At 51.9% G+C, this 17,332-nt stretch overlaps 1 protein-coding gene across 1 annotated transcript in view; it reads left to right on the forward strand.

Annotated features, from left to right (window-relative positions):
- Positions 1 to 17,332, forward strand: part of ADCY1 (adenylate cyclase 1) — a 98,083-nt gene that overhangs the window by 60,574 nt on the left and 20,177 nt on the right. Inside the window, exons 7-10 of the mRNA XM_074367761.1 lie at positions 4,130 to 4,271; positions 5,593 to 5,748; positions 16,068 to 16,262; positions 16,442 to 16,539. Of these exons, the coding sequence (XP_074223862.1) occupies positions 4,130 to 4,271; positions 5,593 to 5,748; positions 16,068 to 16,262; positions 16,442 to 16,539 (591 nt within the window). The remainder of the gene's footprint in view (positions 1 to 4,129; positions 4,272 to 5,592; positions 5,749 to 16,067; positions 16,263 to 16,441; positions 16,540 to 17,332) is intronic.

The following is a 17,332-nucleotide window of genomic DNA, read 5'->3' on the forward strand; positions in this document are numbered from 1 at the left end:
CCGACCTTCTGTGTGGGGATCCGGGAAGCCGGGCCATCTTGGCCCCCCACCAACATGGAAGAGACTTTCTCTGGGCTGATTCAGGCACCTGACCCCGTGAACCCCACAGAAAGCAGGCGAGTGGGCCCTGGAGGAGGAGGCTGGAGGCGGGGGCTGCGTGCCCGGCTTGGAGCTGTCCGGAGTGCTGACGGCCTCGTCGCACTTCGCTTCTTTCTCAGACTCAGAGGGGAACGTGCTGTGGCTTCAGAGCCCCTCTGGGGAAGTTACAGGTTTCCCCCTAGAACGGGGATGAGTTCTCAATGGTCTGTGTACTTCTGATGCGTTGTAACTACATTTGCCTTCTCTGGGCTCATTTTCTTCAAACCTTTCACAAAGCCAAGGCATAGTATACTGTATGAAAAAACAAAACAAAACAAAACAAAACAAAACACTACAGAAGCTCCCCTTCCTCCCCTAGCGGGGGGCGGCAGGACATTGATGTGACTGCAGGAAAGGGGGCTCTGAGGCTCGCGCTCGAGGTCCCGCCATCCTGATTTCCTCCCGTTAGAGGAGATCACAGGACGTGCTCACATCTACTGCAGAGACCAGCAGTGGCTCCCAGGTGCTGGAGTTGAGCGTTAGCCACCCGCATGTCCACGTCTGCTTCTGCACACGTCCTGTGAACGTCAGGGCAAAGCTCTGCGCCCTCTGCTCTGGCCCCTCTGACCTTCGCTGCCTGCCCTCTCCCCACCCTGAGGCGGCCTGTTCTCACCCTGCAGGCCTGGTGTCCTCTGGGCACATCCTTCCCCCTCCCTCCCGGCCTGACCTCAGGGGAGGTGGTTGAAACACGCAGCCCTTTCCCTGTGCCGAGGCCCTGAGCTTGGCTGGGGACAGCCAGGATCCAGCGGTGCTCGCTCTGGCCAGCGGCTGCTAATCGCATGAAAGGAAGGTTTACTGAAACCACAGTAGTAGCAAGCATGGGAGTTAGAATCTAACAACAGGAAAATGGAGGTGGGGACTCAAAATCATCTTGAATACCACGGCTGAGCCAGCCATGGGAGTGGCCACAGCATTTCTAAATGGGCTCAAAAACCACACCATTTTTGTCTGTATCCTGGGCAGCCTCTGAGCGTCCCCTTGTGGGGGACACTCACAGCCACTGACCCCTCCCTGCCACCCCACTTCCTGCCAGCCCCCCACTCCCCTGTCCTCCACCCTAAAGCACAAGGCCTCGGGGGGTTGCTGTAAGCACCCTCTCACTGTCCCTGCCCCTCCCGCTCTGGCAGCCAGAGCGGCCCCCCACTGACAGCACTCCTGCCGCCCCACTGTGCTGCACAAATTCCTGACCCTTAGCTGGCTAGGTGGTGACGAGCTGCCCACCTCTCTCCTCTGCCTCCCTGCTGAGGTCCTGTGTGTTCCGTCTGCCCTGCAGCTCCACAGTTTAGGACAAGCACAGATTTCCCACCGCTAGGCAGCCCCTCCCCAGGCCCTTCACCTGGCCAGTGCCTCTTTCAAGTTCAGACTGACCTGCAGCTTCCCTTCCCTTATTCCACCTACCAGACCTGCAGGAGGGGCTGCCTCCTCCCTGCCCTGTTCTCTGCTACTTCCCTCCTCTCCTCCACCCCACCCATTTCTAAAAGATGGTCCCCCACCCACCACCAAAGAAATGCTGCCAGCCAGGAGCACAGTGTTACTGAGCACATGCTGTGTGCAGGTGCTGTTCCAGGAGGTGGGCTTTGGCAGCAGAGACAGACCCCGGCCCTGGTGGAGTTCATGTTCTTGGGGGGCCACAGGGAACACTACAGGGAATGCAGAAGGGGGGAGCATGACACAGGGTGGGGGGGGGTGTTAATCAACACAGAGCTGGGCTTGGGGCCCTGAGCCTGGGAGGTCCTTTATCACCTGTCAGGCCAGGTCTCCCCAGCACTGAGGTGAGAGGTCGGTCAGGGGCTGGGCAGGGGTCTGGGCTGGAGGCTGAGTGTGGAGGGGTCACAGGCACTCGGGGCACTGACGCCCTGGAAATTCCATGCCAATCATGAGAAAGAGAGAAGATGATGAAGGGCCAAGCCTGAGCCCCAGGTTCCTGAGAAGGGGAGCAGGGAGAGGTGGGGGCGGTTAGAGGGAGCGTGGGCAGCCGGAAGGAGTGTCCCCCCAGAGGAGGAAGGGCCGTCAGCTGTGTTCAGCACTGCTCTTTTGCAGCAAAATGAGGACTGGACACCAGGTCAGGTGCATGAGGTCAGTGGTGGCCTCAACAGAGGGTTCAGGGCACCGGGAGGGTGAAAGCATGGGTGCTTCCAGGGAGGCAGCGCACTGCAGGTCTCCCAGGCAGGGAGGTGGGAGGAGTGGAGGGAAGCTGGCCGGGGAGGGGCTGCTGGGAAGCTGCCTGATGAGTGGGGACCAGGGGCTACCAAGCCTGCCCTTCCCAGTGCCTTTAGGGGCCTGGCACACCTGGCTTGTGCATCCCTCAGGGTCCTGCCCCGCCCTTGGGTTGGGGGCAGTGATAGGGGTTTTCTAGTAACCTGAGACCCCCAGGCCCCTGGAGATGATGTCCACCCCCAGGCTTCTCACCACTTCCTCACTCCTTCTTGCTTTAGGATTGCTGTTTCTTGCATTACTCGTATGGGATTTTTTTCTTTTGCTTGCTTTATCCACCCAGCCATCCATTCTCCATACTTCCTTCCATCCATGGGAGGAGTGAATCAACACTGTGTCTTTACCCACCCTCTCATGCCGGGACTCCTGAGACTCGGTTCATGGGCTCCTTCCCAAGGCCGTAGGCCCTGGGTGGTTGTCTTGGAGAGGCCAAGGCCAGGGAGGGGTCTGCTCCTTGCATGGTGACAGCTTCCAGCTTCTTGGCAGCAGGAGACAACACACCCCGCTCTGCTGCCCCAAGCACATGCAGCTCCCGGTCTGCCCCAAACCGGTGTGCTGGGTGCGTGTTCCAGGCTGCCTAGAAGCAGGTGAAATTGGATCCTGAGCAAATGCTCCTCCCCACCCCCAGGGGCCCTCAGGCCAGAACCAGCTCCAGCATGTGGTGGGCCCCCCCCGCCCCAGGCCTCATGTCTCCCCACCCCTGCCATCGTGGACAGGACAGTCTCATAAGTAAGCGGGCCTCTGGTGCCAGGGGCCTGGGAGGTGGCAGACACTGGGCATCGCCACCCTCCATCCCCGGGGATGGAGTGCTCCCGTGGCTGACTGTCTCCACTCCCACCACACATGCTGGTGAGCGATCGCCCCTGGTGAGTGTGGGCAGCGCTCACTAGTGAGGGTGCTCTGTCCCCCTTAGTGGCCTTGCTGCTCAGGACCAGCCAGGCCCCCAGTTTCTCCGCGGGTCCAGACTGGGACCCTGGGTGCCGTCCGTTCCCACCATGTGCATTCAGGGCCTCCTCGCCCGAGACTCCTCCTCTTTCCCAGGCCTGGGATGCTCTGTGCTGAGTGCCATGGCTGACATTCCTGTCTCCCTGTGGGCCCCTCAGCTCAGCAGCAGGAGTGCCGTCCATCTCTGTTGTGAAAGCAAGGGAAGAAGGGAGGAAGGACCAGTGAATGCATGAGCAGACACACACTCATTTCTAGAGACTGTTGGTGCCTGGGTTCCTTTTGCAGTTCAGGGCCAGGCTGATGGGGAGACAGAGTCCCAAGTGCTCTCAGAGCCAGCCATGGGGGGACACTCACTCCTGCCTCAGCGCTCTGCATGTCTGCCCCTCCCCATTCCCCCATCCCCGAGGCTGGCAAGGATTTCAGGAGATTGTGCAGAGATGCAAGGACTTAGCGCTCAGGCCGTGCTAAGGGGCGGGAGCTCAGGCTGTGTGGGATCGGTTTCTGCTCAGGTTGCACTAACGGTGAGGATTTCTCCTTCTGTCACGAGAAAACTCACTTAGGGGAGTGTGAATGCCGCCCACAGGGTACTGTTCCCACCTGCCCCCCGTTGTGTGGGGGCAGCGTGGGCCTGATGTTGGGCCGGGTCCTCCCACCCTGCAGGTTTCGGGGACAGACTGCCGACTGGGGAGGGGCCTCGCTTCTCCCCTCACCTGGCCGCCCTCTCCTTCCGCATCGTCTCTACTGAATCCTGACACTTGCTTCTTGTCTCCCTCTGGCCCCTACTCCCCTCTGCCTGAATGTTCCTTCCAAATCTCTGCCTCCTTTTCTGTAGGAAGGTTCACATCACAAAGACCACCCTGGCGTGCCTGAATGGTGACTATGAGGTGGAGCCGGGCCATGGACACGAGAGGAACAGTTTTCTGAAAACTCATAATATCGAGACCTTTTTCATCGTGCCCTCACATAGGCGAAAGGTAGGTTCCAGAACCCTTCCTGTGCTGCGCCTTCTCAAAGACTAACGGCTCCTGTTTTCTCCTCAGATCACTGCTTCTCAGGCCTTGAGCTCTGTGCGCACTGGAGGGTGTCCCCACTAACCTTGTCCCTGGGCCTGGCCTTAGCACGTGGGGAGGGCAGTAGGGGAGGGCAGGGGGACTTAACTTGAGGTCAAGGCCCTGGGGACCTCAAGGGCTGGGCCATCCTGCATCCTCCCGCACCTCCCCTCTGCCTCTCCTGTAATCAGCTTTGAGAACCCTCTGCAGGAAGTCAGGGATGGGGTGCCCTATGGATTGAGGGATCTGTGCACACAGGAAGGCTTGTGACCATCGTGTGTGGGGCGCTAGAGGTCACTTTGTCAAGGAAAAGTGACCTGGACACGATCGAGGGTGACTGAGCCACTTCCAGGGCTCAGGTGAGGGGCGCTGGGCTCAGGTGGCCCCAGTGCTCCTTCAGGACACAAGTAGGTCAGATACAAGGGAAAACTGAGTTTTGCTGCCTGCTGCATCCTCGGTCCCTGGGATGCAGTGGTGCTCACGTGACATGGGGACCGTGGACAGGAGTGGCACTGGCCAGGAGAGAGACGTGGGGCTCAGAGGGGTCAGGCAGGCACGGTGAGTTGAGTCCTGAAAAAGGGAGTGAGTGTGCGGGCAGACTGCAGGTGTGAGCATGGCCAGGAGGAGGGCAGGGGGAGAGGTTTGGGTGACCAGTGGGGGTCAACCTGGGGACAAGGGAGTGGAGTGGGGGCTGAGGAGGGAGGCCTGGGGGCCACTGCAGGGGTGCAGGAGGTTCCGAGCCAGAGAGGGAGCCTCGGCGCCCTGCAGGGATGCTACCCCATGCATCATGCAGAATCAAGCACCAGCATCAGTCATGGCTGCAGTTTGGGGGTGAGCGGGGTGACGAGGTCTGTACAAGGAGCAGCCCCTTTGGAGAAGTTTGGGATGAGGAGAGAGAAAAAGGTAAAAGGCAGAAGGGGAAGCTGCGAGAAGGCCCCCGGGGGCTCATGGGTGACATTCATCAGCCTCGTGCTGACCCAGCTGGGCGAGGTCCCTGAATCCACACAGGAGTCCGAATCCACCCCGGGATTCGGGGCACTGATCTGGCTTTCAGAGGCCTTGGGGGTATCTGAGAGCTGCGAGTTTGGAACTGGGTTGCTGGTTCTGCTCCCTGCTGTGTCTGGCGAGCAGCAGGCCTTGAGCAGGCGGCTGTGACCTCCCTGCTCGTCACATTCGTGCTCCCTTCCTGACAGGCAGGACGAGTGTGTCCACTCACAGCGTTTCTCTTTGCCCCACGTCTGCACAGATATTTCCAGGGCTGATTCTCTCGGACATAAAACCGGCCAAAAGGATGAAGTTCAAGACCGTGTGCTACCTGCTGGTACAGCTCATGCACTGCCGGAAGATGTTCAAGGCGGAGATCCCTTTCTCCAATGTCATGACCTGTGAGGACGATGACAAGGTAGGTCAGCCCCAGTGTGCAGGCCCTCGGCAGACACCAGTTGGGACCGCATTTTTCCCATATCCTCTTGGCATTGTGTTACCAAGTCCAAACTCGTTCTGTTTGCCATACGACAGGCCAGTAAATCGGGAGATGAGGTGTTGGGGCAAGGAATAGCGGCTTTATTCAGAAAGCTGACAGACCGAAAGGATGGCAGACTGATGTCCTGGAGAACCATCTTTTTCAAGTCAGAATTCAGGCTCCTTTTATGCTAAAAAGGGGAGGGGTGTGGTTGGTTGTTGCAGACTTCTTGGTGCAGGAATTCTTTGCTCTTGGCAGCTGTCCGTGTGGGTCAGGTCATGGTGTCCCCGTAAACCTCCAGTAAAACAAATGGTATTTTCTATTCCGCAACTTGTTATCTTTATATAAGTGCAAGAGTGTTAATATCTGAAATGATCAGAGTCTAGAGAATAGGCTTCCTGTCTATTTCAGGCAGATCTAATATGGAGTCAGATCTGTTTCTTTTCTGTTACAGTCTGTGCTCCAGCCTCTGCCCTTCCACTGAAGCCTGTGCCTCCTGAACATTCTCTCTTTCCCCATCATTTGTGTTCATGGGTCTGCACGGCAGTGACCGATTGCCTATTTCCTGAGGTTGCATTGCTGCCTTCTGCACTCTTGTTTTCTCTCCTTGTGGGTTTTATGCCTTTAAAAGGAATTTCATCACTTTTTTGAAGCTTTTCAGGAAGCAGCAAACTCCTGCTGTCTCACTTGCGGTGCCTTATCCTAGAGGGATTTTTTTTGTGTGACTTTGCTTTTGAGTTCATATTTGGGAAAACTTTATTTGGAAATCCCTTAAGAGCTCTGATGATGGTGAACTCCGTAAAGAAGATTGGCCTTTCCTCTGTCAGCCATGCCGGTGGCTTTAAACTAAATGCTTGTGGTTTTGATACAGGAAAATTGTGGGGCAAGAGGATGGCTGTGTCCCAGGTCTCAGTTGAGTCCCTAGGATGCGCCTTGGTGAGTGTGGGTCCTTGGCTTCGCTCAGGAAAGAATTCAAGAGTGAGCCACAGCTGAGTGAAGGTAAATTCATTCAGAGAGAGAGATACACACCAGAGACAGAGTGCGGGCCATCTGGCTCAGAAAGGAGAGTGACCACGAGGTGCGGGGTTGTCAGTTTTTATGGGCTTGGTAACTTCATATCCTAACAGGTGGCAGGATTATTCCAACTACTTTGACGAAGGGGCGGGGATTCCCAGGAATCGGGCCACTGCGCACCCTCTGACCTTTTATGGTCGGCCTTGAAACTGTCCTGGCCCCTGTGGGAGGGCCAATTAGCTGTGATGGTATTTTAATAAGCGTAGATTGAAGCTTGAGGTCTAGTGGGAGATGAGTCTTCCACCTTCTTGGTGCTAATTGCTGTGTCTTTCTTTTAATGGCTATGCCCTACCTCCCTCCCTCCGGTCACAGTCTCTGGAAGTCTCAGGTGGGGAAGCTGGCCCCAGATGGCAGGCAGGTGCAGACACACTGCTGAGGTTCCCCGGGGCAGAGCTGGGTCTGAGACGGGTCAGCTTTTTCGCCTTCCCCACTGCACGATCTCCCCTGGTCAGTATTTGCTGATGGAGCCTCTCAGGGCCTGGGGTTCAGCCAGAGGGCTTCAACCTCCCTGCCCATCTTGCTCAGGCCCCAGCTTTTCTGTGAGAGCCCAGGAAACATTAAAGGACTCAGGAAACTCTGGTCTCCTCAGACTGCAGCAGCCCGGGCAGTTCCCGTGGTGGCCCCGTTCCCTGGCCTGCATCCTTGCTGTCTTGACACTTCTGGCCCCCGGACATTTTCCTTACTTTCTTGACTGCTGAGTTTCAAAGTATGTGTGAGTTGATACATTTACCTATAATTTGTAACAGGACAACTTTCAGGCTTCCTTGTTGCCAATATTGCCAGAGTAGAAACAGGGATTTAATTGCTGTCTTCTTCCTCCAGTGCCCCCACCCCCAGCCCCCAGCCCTCTTGACTGAACTTGACCCCTCGGGGATGGAACTGGGGGAGGGGAGTGAGGCACACAATTGAAACGCGTCCAAAATGCAGGATCAGGATAAGTAATAGTAATAATAATTAGTGCAATGTTTTAAAAAATCAAACGTAACCCAAAAGAATCCACAAGGAACAAAAAAAAATCAAATTTCGGGTGAAGCCAGGGCAATCCAGAGCCATCCTGGAGCCCGAGGCAAGGGCTGATCTCCCCCATTACTCCTCAGAGAGGAGGATTGACAAGACCTAAGGGTCCAGACTTTTCCCGGACAGTGCACGCTGACTGGCGGCAGGAGCCTGTGACCCCTGGATTCGACCTGATTAACCCACACAGTTAGGGGCCTCTCCTTTGCTGGGGCTGAGCAGCCTCCTTGGTGTCCCCCACTTGGACAGAGCTCCAGCAGCACCCGCCCCCACTCCTAAAACGGCTCCTGAGGTCCAGGAGGAATTGCACACCTGGGCTCACTGGCCCACCTTCTCTGGCCGGTGTCTCCAGCCCCCTCCCCTGACCCTGTGGCCCAGGACCCTGCAGGACCCTGCAGCTCCATCCCTCCCATCCCAGGTCGCAGACCTGCCTGCGTGCAGGGCCCCTTCCCTCCCCCACTTCATACCAGTGTCAGGAATCACGTTTGGCTTCCTGGATTCCCGCGTCCTGCGTGCCTTTCACATGCCTGGCTTTGTGGCCTTCCCTGGGAGCACGAGAGGTGGGGTCCTGGGTTTCTTCCTTGGCCCCTCTGTCCCACAGTCTCCCACAGGCCCCCAGACCCCAGCTCTGACTAGCTAGCCCCTTCCCCGCTTGGAAGAAGCTTTGCAGTGAGCTATAGGGTAGTGGGTGCATGTGTACCTCAAGGTCTGCTCCCCAGTGATTGTTTCTGTCACCTTGTGCCCTCACTCTAGGGTCCAAAGCCAAGCTCACATCTATCATGTGGTTTTCAGGCTCCCTATTTGAGCTCCCTGCCCTGGGAGGGTCCCCGCTCGCCCCCTCCCCGCACCCTGGATAGCAGCCGGCTAGTACATCCAGACTCAGCCACACACTGTCTTCTCCGCCTTGGTCTCCATCTCCGACCCCTCGCCCCATGGGCAGCCTGTGTGGGCCTGGCATTTCCTCTCCTGGCGGGGCAGACAGTGCAGCCTCCACAGGAAGGTGCCGTGGGCTGGGGGCCCAGCTGGGAGCCTGGGCCTCTGCTGCCTGGCTCTGCGCCTCCTCATCGCCACTAGCCTTGTGATTAGTGAGAAGGAGTCCAGAATGGGGCTGGTAGCAGCGTCTGCAACGTGGGATGGCATCAGGGTGAAGATGGGGCAGTGACAGGCAGGTGGCCTGAGGCAGGAGGTCCTTGGTGGTCCTAGAAGGATGGATTGGAGAGGCCGTGCATGGGCAGGGCCAGCCTGGGCATGTGGGGGGATGATGTGAGTGACGTGTCGAGTGATCGTGTGCATGGGGAGCAACCCCATCCACCTGCCGCCTCTCCCCAGCGGGTCTCAGAACCTGCTTCTGCTTTAGGATGAAGTCTGTTTCATCATTCTTGTTCCTGTCTTCCATTTACTTCATCTGCATCTCCAGGCCTGACAGCCTGATCGAGGTCGCCTTGGAAATGGAGCAGGGGAAGCCGGTGGGATCAGGGCAGTGGGTTCCCCTGCCTTTTGTGTCTTCGCACCGTGTTTGGAGAAATCGTGTCCTAACTTCTGGGGAGCGACCTGCAAATGTATGTGGTTAGCTTCAGACCACAGTCCCTCTTGGGTCCGCCTGGTCTCTGGCCTCTCCTGGATCAGGGCTGTGGGCGCCCAGAGTGGGTTGGCCACGAGGGGGCAATGCTGTGCAGGGCACCTCCTGGCAGTGCCTGGGCTGTTGGGGTTTGGTCTCAGGGCTGCCAGCTCGGTCTTCCTGGACTACTCCCCTTAATGTGCAGGGACAAGCACCTGCCGTAAACCCCAACCCCCACGAGCTTACACTTGTTCTGTTTCTTCCTTCAATGTTCCTTTCTGATCATAAAACGAATTTATGGTGGAAAAAAGTATAGAAAGATACAAAACTGCACAAAGAAGACAATGAAAAGCATTCATTTACAATCCAACCGCCTGCAATCAATTTATCGTTAACATTTTGGTCTTTCTTAAGTGTGTGTGTATTTATACATTTTTCAGTAAAATTGATGGGATGATACAGTTTGCTGCTTGTTTATTTTCACTTGCCAATATTTCCTTATCTTACTGAATATTCCTCAAAAATAGGGTTCTTTAATCACTGTGTAGATTTTCAGCCTAAGGAGAGACCATTTACTTAATCAACTTCCATTGGTATTTAGGTCATTTCTGGTTTTTGTTTCGGGTTTTCTTTTTAATCAAAGTAAATAATTCACAGCATTTTTGCCCATGAAAGTGCATTTACATCTCTGATCACTTTGTGTGATGGAATTCTCTGAATCAAGTGCCTGTGAAAGTGAGTCTGTAGCCGGTAAGACTGCGTTAACCTGTAGCAGCAGGTGGGGAACGTGCCTCCCCAGTGCTCTCTCTCCCTTTCTTTAAAATGCTGCTTCTGTCCTTCTCTTTATGTTTAAAATACCTAAGCATATCTATTTAAAAAAAATAAAACATGTAGACACAATGCAAAAATTAAATCCCCTGAACTGTTTATCATTTTGTGTTTCCGTCCAGAAGAATCTGGTGGTGTGCCAGAAGGTGATGGGAAATAGGATTTAACCTATTTGACTGTCCCAACACCCTGTTTTTTCACTCAGTAACAGACATCAGAGATCCTGGCGGCGCGGGCCAGGTGGCCTCCGCTTGCAGACACAGATCGTTTTTTTTTTTTTTTTTTTTTAAATATATCTTAGTGAACTTTATAAGGAAAGCCTGGGCAACTTCTTTGTAGTGAAATTGCTGGGTTAAATGGTGTATGTATTTTAATTTTTGATAGCTGATACCAAATCGTTCTCCCCACGTTTTCCGAGCCTCCTGACCGCCCAGCTCGGTCTTAAACCCGGGACCTGGTGCCTGCTGGTAAGCACGCACTCTCCCACTGAGCTCTACCCCGACCTCAGGCTCAGCACATTTGAAGTATTGTTGGCTCCGTGCTGTGTCTTCCCTCCTGCTCTCCTGTTTCAGAGCCACAGAGGGCCTTTCCTGCCCCTTCTCCCAGCTTTTTGTTTTAAACATGTCTAGGAATTCTTTAAAAATATATTTTCCAGTATCTGAAATTAATGAAGATAAAATTCCAGTCCATGTTGGTTGGATCACCCGTATTGAAATGATTCTAGTAAATTTTTACTTCCTTCGACTTTTTCTGATTTACAGTAGTATCACATTTATTTTTTTCTTTTAGAAGGGGAACCATTGCTCACATTTGGAAGGAACCAGCTACTCCTATCTCATCTTGGTCTAGCTGGGTAACTCCAGAGTTCACAGTAGTATCATGTTTAAATGCTGATCATTTTTGTTTCTCTTTTACATCCTTTATTAAGTGATGCTGATGAGTGGCATTCTTTTCCATTCTGGCCTTAATTAGCTAAAACAAAGGTTTACTATTAATCGCAACGCTTTTGGTTAAGACGTTGTCATAGGTGCCAAATTATCTCAAGAAAGTAGCCCATGCGAGTGAGCGTGTGCGCTTTTTAAAATGAGATGTTGAATTTTAGAAAATGCTATTCGGCATCTCTTGAGATGGTCAGTCTGGTGGGTCTTCTCCTCTGACTCTTACAGGGTGAACAGAGTTACAGGATCCTGCAAGGTTTCTTTGATGTTTAGTAGGTTTTTACTCGCTTTCTGTCCCCGCTGAATCAGGATGCTCGAGGTACACCCCCTGCGAGGGGCAGCAGAGGGCTCCCCTCTCTGCCACCACAGCGATGCATGTGCCACTCTTTTGTCAGTGGCTTTTAGTTGCTGCAGGAGGAGACTGTAAACCTTGAGGTGACAGGCTAACTTGAGGTGGCTCCAAGGTCCATCAGCCGCAGACAAGTCAGACCAGCTCACAGTCGCCATTGGCCACTAAGCTTCTGAGTAGAAGGTCACTCACTGTGGTCGAGACCCAGGTGAGGTCTGCCCACCTGGGGACAGTCTGCACTGGTATCTGGAAAGCTGCTGGACAGAGCAGGAGACCCGAGACACAGCTCTGTGCTTTGCAGACTTGGGGACATTTTTATTGATCTCAGCTGCTTGTCTGCTTCAGGACAATGACGGCCAGCTGGAAGACTCCCTCTGGGCCAGGTGTCTTTCCTTGGAGTATGAACATTTTTGGATCCTCATGAGTGCTAACTAGGAAACTGGAGCACAGAGAGGTTAAGCAGCTCAATGCAGGTTGCACAGCCCCTGGTTCCTGCATCGCTGCGGTATCCTTCCCTTTGGCGGGTCAAGAAAGCCGCTCAGAAAGCCAAGTATCACTTCAAAATTAGCAATATTTTCCCTTGACTTGATTTGGATTTGTTTTTAAAGGAAGTATATATTTGTTGTGGGAAAGAAGAGGAAAGCATGACAAAGGGGAAAATCTGTAATTACGATGCCAGATGCCAGGAGTTGGCCACGGTTAACATTCTGTCCCACTGATGGAGTTCCCGTCCCACTGTTCAGCCACCCTGAGGGCCGAGGATGACATCTGCCCCCCAGATGTCAGCCCTGCCCACACAAAATAACTTAGCACAAAACCCTGAAATCTGATGACTGTGTGTGATACCTGCCTAAAGGCAGCCTCCTGGGCCCTCCCCACAGGAGAGCCAGCTCCCAATCTCACAGACACAACATCAACTTTTTTTTTTCCTTGATATTTACAAATGTGTCAGGTCCTAGAGGGAGAAAGAATTCACAGGAGCACAAGACACTCGCACATTAACTCAAGGCAGACTTCACAGTTTCTTTCTCTCCCGCTTGCAGTATTTTCCGTGCTTGGTTTCAGGCCCAGGGGAGGCCAGAGCACATCTGGAGATGGAAATGCGAGCCTCTGATTGGAAAATAACACATTCCCAGGCTGGTACCTGCTTAGGGAAAAATTTGGAGGGATGCACTGCAAAAGACTGATGATTTATTTCCAAGCAGAGATTGGGAGTGACTTAGGTTTTGTTTATTTACTTATTTAATATTTTTACAGCTTTCTGGAGATAGAATTGATAGACTGCTGATTGCATGTGTGTGAGCTGTGGAATCAAGCAGACTGTACCCTCTGCAGTTTCCCACGGGGTTTCTGTTGCATCTTAAAACTAGTGTGACACCCAGACTAGGAAACGGACATTGGAGCACCGAGTGTGTAGTCCTGTGCCATCTCATCACATGGTGGATTCGTGTAACCATCCACACGTGGCATTACATACAGAACATTTCCATCACCACCAAGGTCTCTCCCTGCTCAGGGTCACACCGCCTCCCTCCCCACAGCCATCCTTAACCCTGGTTCTCCCTGCCTGTAACTTTGTCACTTGAGAATTTGGTGTAAATGGAATCACACAGTGTGTGACCTTGGGAACTTGGCCATTTCATCACTCAGCTCCATGCCCCTGTGTCCTTCCAGGTTATCGTTGGGGTGGGTAGCGCCTTCCTTTCCGTGGCTGGCTGGCACGGCGTGGCTGGGATGGCTCACCTTTGTTCAGCCACTCACCTGCTGAAGGACATTTAGGTTGCTTTCAACTTGTATATTACATATACAACTACTATAAACATGCAGGTACAGATTTTTATGTAGACATAAATTTTCATTTTCTCAGATTGATGCTCAGGTGTGCCATTAATGGGTCATGTTTTTTTCTTTTGTTTTTTGAGGGGTGGTAATGGTTTATTGATTGACTGATTGATTGATTGATTTACTGGAAGTGCTGAGGATTGAACCCAGGACCATGTGCATCCTAAGCATGTGGTCTACAACTGTAGCCTCCCCACTTCTTCTCTCTTTTATAGGGAACAGCCAAACTGTTTCCTGGAGTGACCGTCCCATTTCACCTTCCCATCAGCTGTGTGTGCGTGATCCAGTTTTCTCTGCTTCCTTGCCAGCACTTGGTCCCGTCACTTCTTTTTTTTTCCAAACATTACTGTTGTAATAAATGTGTGGGGATATCTCTTTGTGATTTTATTTTATATTTCCCTGATGGCTAACGATGTCGCACATCTCTTCAAGTGTTTATTTTTCTATCCGTATGTTCCTCTCTTTGGTGAAATGCCTCTTGTATCCTTTGCTTTCTAATTGGATTTTCTATTTTCGTGTTTGATAGTTACACCTATGATCCATTCTGAGTTAGTTCTTTAAAATTAAGTGTGAGGTTTGGGTTAAGGTTTATTTATTTGTTTTTGCTAATGGCTCTGCAGAGGCCCCAGCACTGTTTGTTGAAAAGCCAAGCTTCTTCCATTGAACTGCTTTTGCACTTTGTCAAAAATCAGTTGCCCGTTGCAGAGGAGGGGATAGCTCACGTGGTGGAGCGCATGCTTAGCATGCACGAGGTCCTGGGTTCAATCCCCAGTACCTCCTCTAAATATAAAGAAATAAATAAAGCTTAATATCTCCCCCCCAAAAAACCAGAAAACCACCACCAACAACAAAAAATCAGTTGCCCATACTTGTGTGAGGCTGTTTCTGGGCTCTGTGTTCTGTTCCCTTGATCTGTGTGTCTATCTGTCCCTGTGCCAACACCACATTGTCTGGATTTAGATAGTAAGTCGCTGTCAGTCACTGTCAGAGTGATTGCTCTCACTTGATTCTTTTTAAGAAAAAGGAGCTATTCTAGTCCCTTTGCCATTCCATTTCATATTTAGAATAAACTTGTATTTCTACCAAAAAAAAAAAAAAAGTCCTTCTACGATTTGAGGGGAATTACGTTAAACTTGTGTCCATCCACGTGGGGAGAATTGACATCTTCACTATGTTGAGTCTTCTAATCCTTGATAGTATGTCCATTTACTGTGGTCTGCTTTGCTTTCTTTCACTGGCGCTCTGTAGTTTTCAGCCTACAGTTCTGTACGTGTTTTGTTAGATTCACTAGTATTTCACTTTCTCAGTGATTGTAAATGCTACTGTATCTTAATTTTGGTCTTCACGTGCTCATAGCTAGTATGAAGAAATATGATTGACTTTCAATGTTTATCTTGTATCCTGTGACCCTGTGGAACTTACTCATTCGTTCCAGGATCTTTTCTTCCATCAGGATTTTCTATGTAGGCTATCATCTGCAAATAGGGACAGCTTTCTTTCTGTCTGATCTACCTGCTTTTTATTTCCTTTTCTTACCTTACCACACCGGTTAGGGGGGTTCTAGCGCTATATCGAATAGGAGAGTGAGACGGACAGCTCTGACTGCAGATTGTAGAGGGACAACATTCTGTCTTTTACCATTGAGTGTGATGTTAGCTGTAGACGTTTTTCATCAAGTTGGGCAGGTTCCCCTCCATTCCTGGTTTTCTGAGCATGTTTATCATGAATGGATATTGAATTTTGTCCAGTGCTTTTTCTGTATCAATCGATATGACCATGGGGTTTTCCACATGATGGTTAATGTGGTTTTAACATAATGAATTGCACTGATGTTCAAATATTTAAGCAGCCTTGCGTATCTTGAAATGGTCATGCTATATACCTCTATATATTGCTAAATTCTATCTACTAATGTTTTGCCAAGGATTTTTTCCATCAATATTCATGAGGAATATGGCCTCAAATGTCTTTTTTTTTTTTTTTTTTTTTTTTTGCTGTCTTAGTCTGGTTTTGGTGTCAGGTTAATGTTGACTTTATAAAGTGAGCTGGGAACTGTTACCTCCTCTTCTATTTTCTAGAATCTATTGTATAGAATTTTTGTTAATTTTTATTTAACTGTTTGGTAGAATTCTCTGGTGAAATCATCTCGGCCTGGAGATTACTTTTTCATGAATTTTAAAATTATGAATTAACTTTCTTTAGCAATTACAGGGCTATTCCAATTATCTTTCCTGTTGGGTGAGTTGTGGTAGTTTGTGTGTTTCAAGGAGTAGGTCATTGATCTAAGCTGTCAGATTTACGTGCTAGAGACCTACTGATTTTATCAGTATTTTCAAAGAGCCAAGTTCATTGCTGTGTGCTGGGCACTGTCCAGTTCTCACATATGGGGCCCAGAAACCCTCCACACGGAGCCACCACTCAGGTGCCGTGTAACCCCACTTACAGACACGGGAGCCCAAACACCAGTGATGAGATAACTCACCTGGGATCTTGCCGCCAGCAGGTGGTGGAGCCACACCTGCATCTCAGATCCCCACACCAGGCCCCCCAGACTCTGCAGTGGGCGAGGATCCAGAAGGAGGGACACATAAGAGTTCTCTTTTTTGGTAAGTGGAGAGTTTGACAACATTTCTCCCTTTCTTCCCGTGATGGGCAGCGGAGGGCGCTGAGAACGGCCTCGGAAAAGCTCAGAAACCGCTCCTCTTTCTCTACAAACGTGGTCCACGCCACCCCCGGGACACGCGTCAACAGGTACATCGGCCGCCTCCTGGAAGCCCGGCAGATGGAGCTGGAGATGGCGGACCTGAACTTCTTCACCCTGAAGTACAAGCAGGCTGAGCGAGAGAGGAAGGTAGGTGCCGGCGTGGGGGCGGTCGGGGGTGGCGGGAGGCTGGGGCCCTGGGACATCCTGTGGGCGTGGGTGTGGCCCTTCTCAATGCTGCAGTGGTTCTGGGCATCCCCGGCACCCTTGGGAAGACCCTGGTGTCTCCAGGAAGCCAAGGCCACTGACGGGGGATTTCTGTCTTGTAGTACCACCAGCTTCAGGACGAGTATTTTACCAGCGCCGTCATTCTGGCCCTCATTCTGGCCGCCTTGTTCGGCCTTGTCTACCTGCTGATAATCCCGCAGTAAGTGTTATTCTGGGGCCATCCGTCAGAGGTCACCAAGAGTCCTTTGCTTTTCAAGTTCAGGTTCGACTCCCGCAGTCACAGTCCCACGGTGCCCCTGCCCCTGGAGGGCGTTGAGAACAGTCTCAGAAAAACTCAGAAACCACTCCTCTTTCTCTACAAACGAGGTCCACACCCCCCCACCCCGGGACACGCGTCATTTCCTGGAGGAACTGGCTGTGCGAGCCTGCTGGCTGGTGTGCGGGGCTGCTGGTTCTCAGTTTTTAATTTTAACTTTACTCAATTCTAAGCCCTCTCCGTCCACAGCACGTGCACCACTGGCTTCATGACAGTTTCTGTGAGAGGAAACAGACCAGACAGGCACCCTGATTTCCAGGTGCTTGTCCACAAATTTTCAGAAACATTAAAATGAGAAAAAGTAGGTTCTGGAAAGGAACGCAGACATAATAATTTTAATAACATTTCATCCTTATGAGTGAAAGTGAGTTTGGGAGTTTTGGGTTTGGGGCAAGAAAGACCCCAGAAAATCTCCACTTTTCTTGCAGACCTACAGCTTTGTTAATAAACCTCCCAAGTGGAGTGATTCCCCTGCGAGTTTCCAGAAAACACATGGAAGCCACCCCCAGCCCCAGACACTGTGGACACGCAGTGGCCGTCTGCATGGCCCTGCCTGGGGATCCAACTTTTTCTAGAAAAACCCTTTGTAGATGAGGCCCAGGAAGAGGGCAGTGCCCAGCAGCCAAGTCTGTGCAGCCCTCGTCCTTCCTGCACGAGGAGAGCGCCTCTCAGGCGC

This window comes from Camelus bactrianus, chromosome 7 (assembly GCF_048773025.1).
Source record: "Camelus bactrianus isolate YW-2024 breed Bactrian camel chromosome 7, ASM4877302v1, whole genome shotgun sequence".
Classification (NCBI taxonomy): domain Eukaryota; kingdom Metazoa; phylum Chordata; class Mammalia; order Artiodactyla; family Camelidae; genus Camelus; species Camelus bactrianus.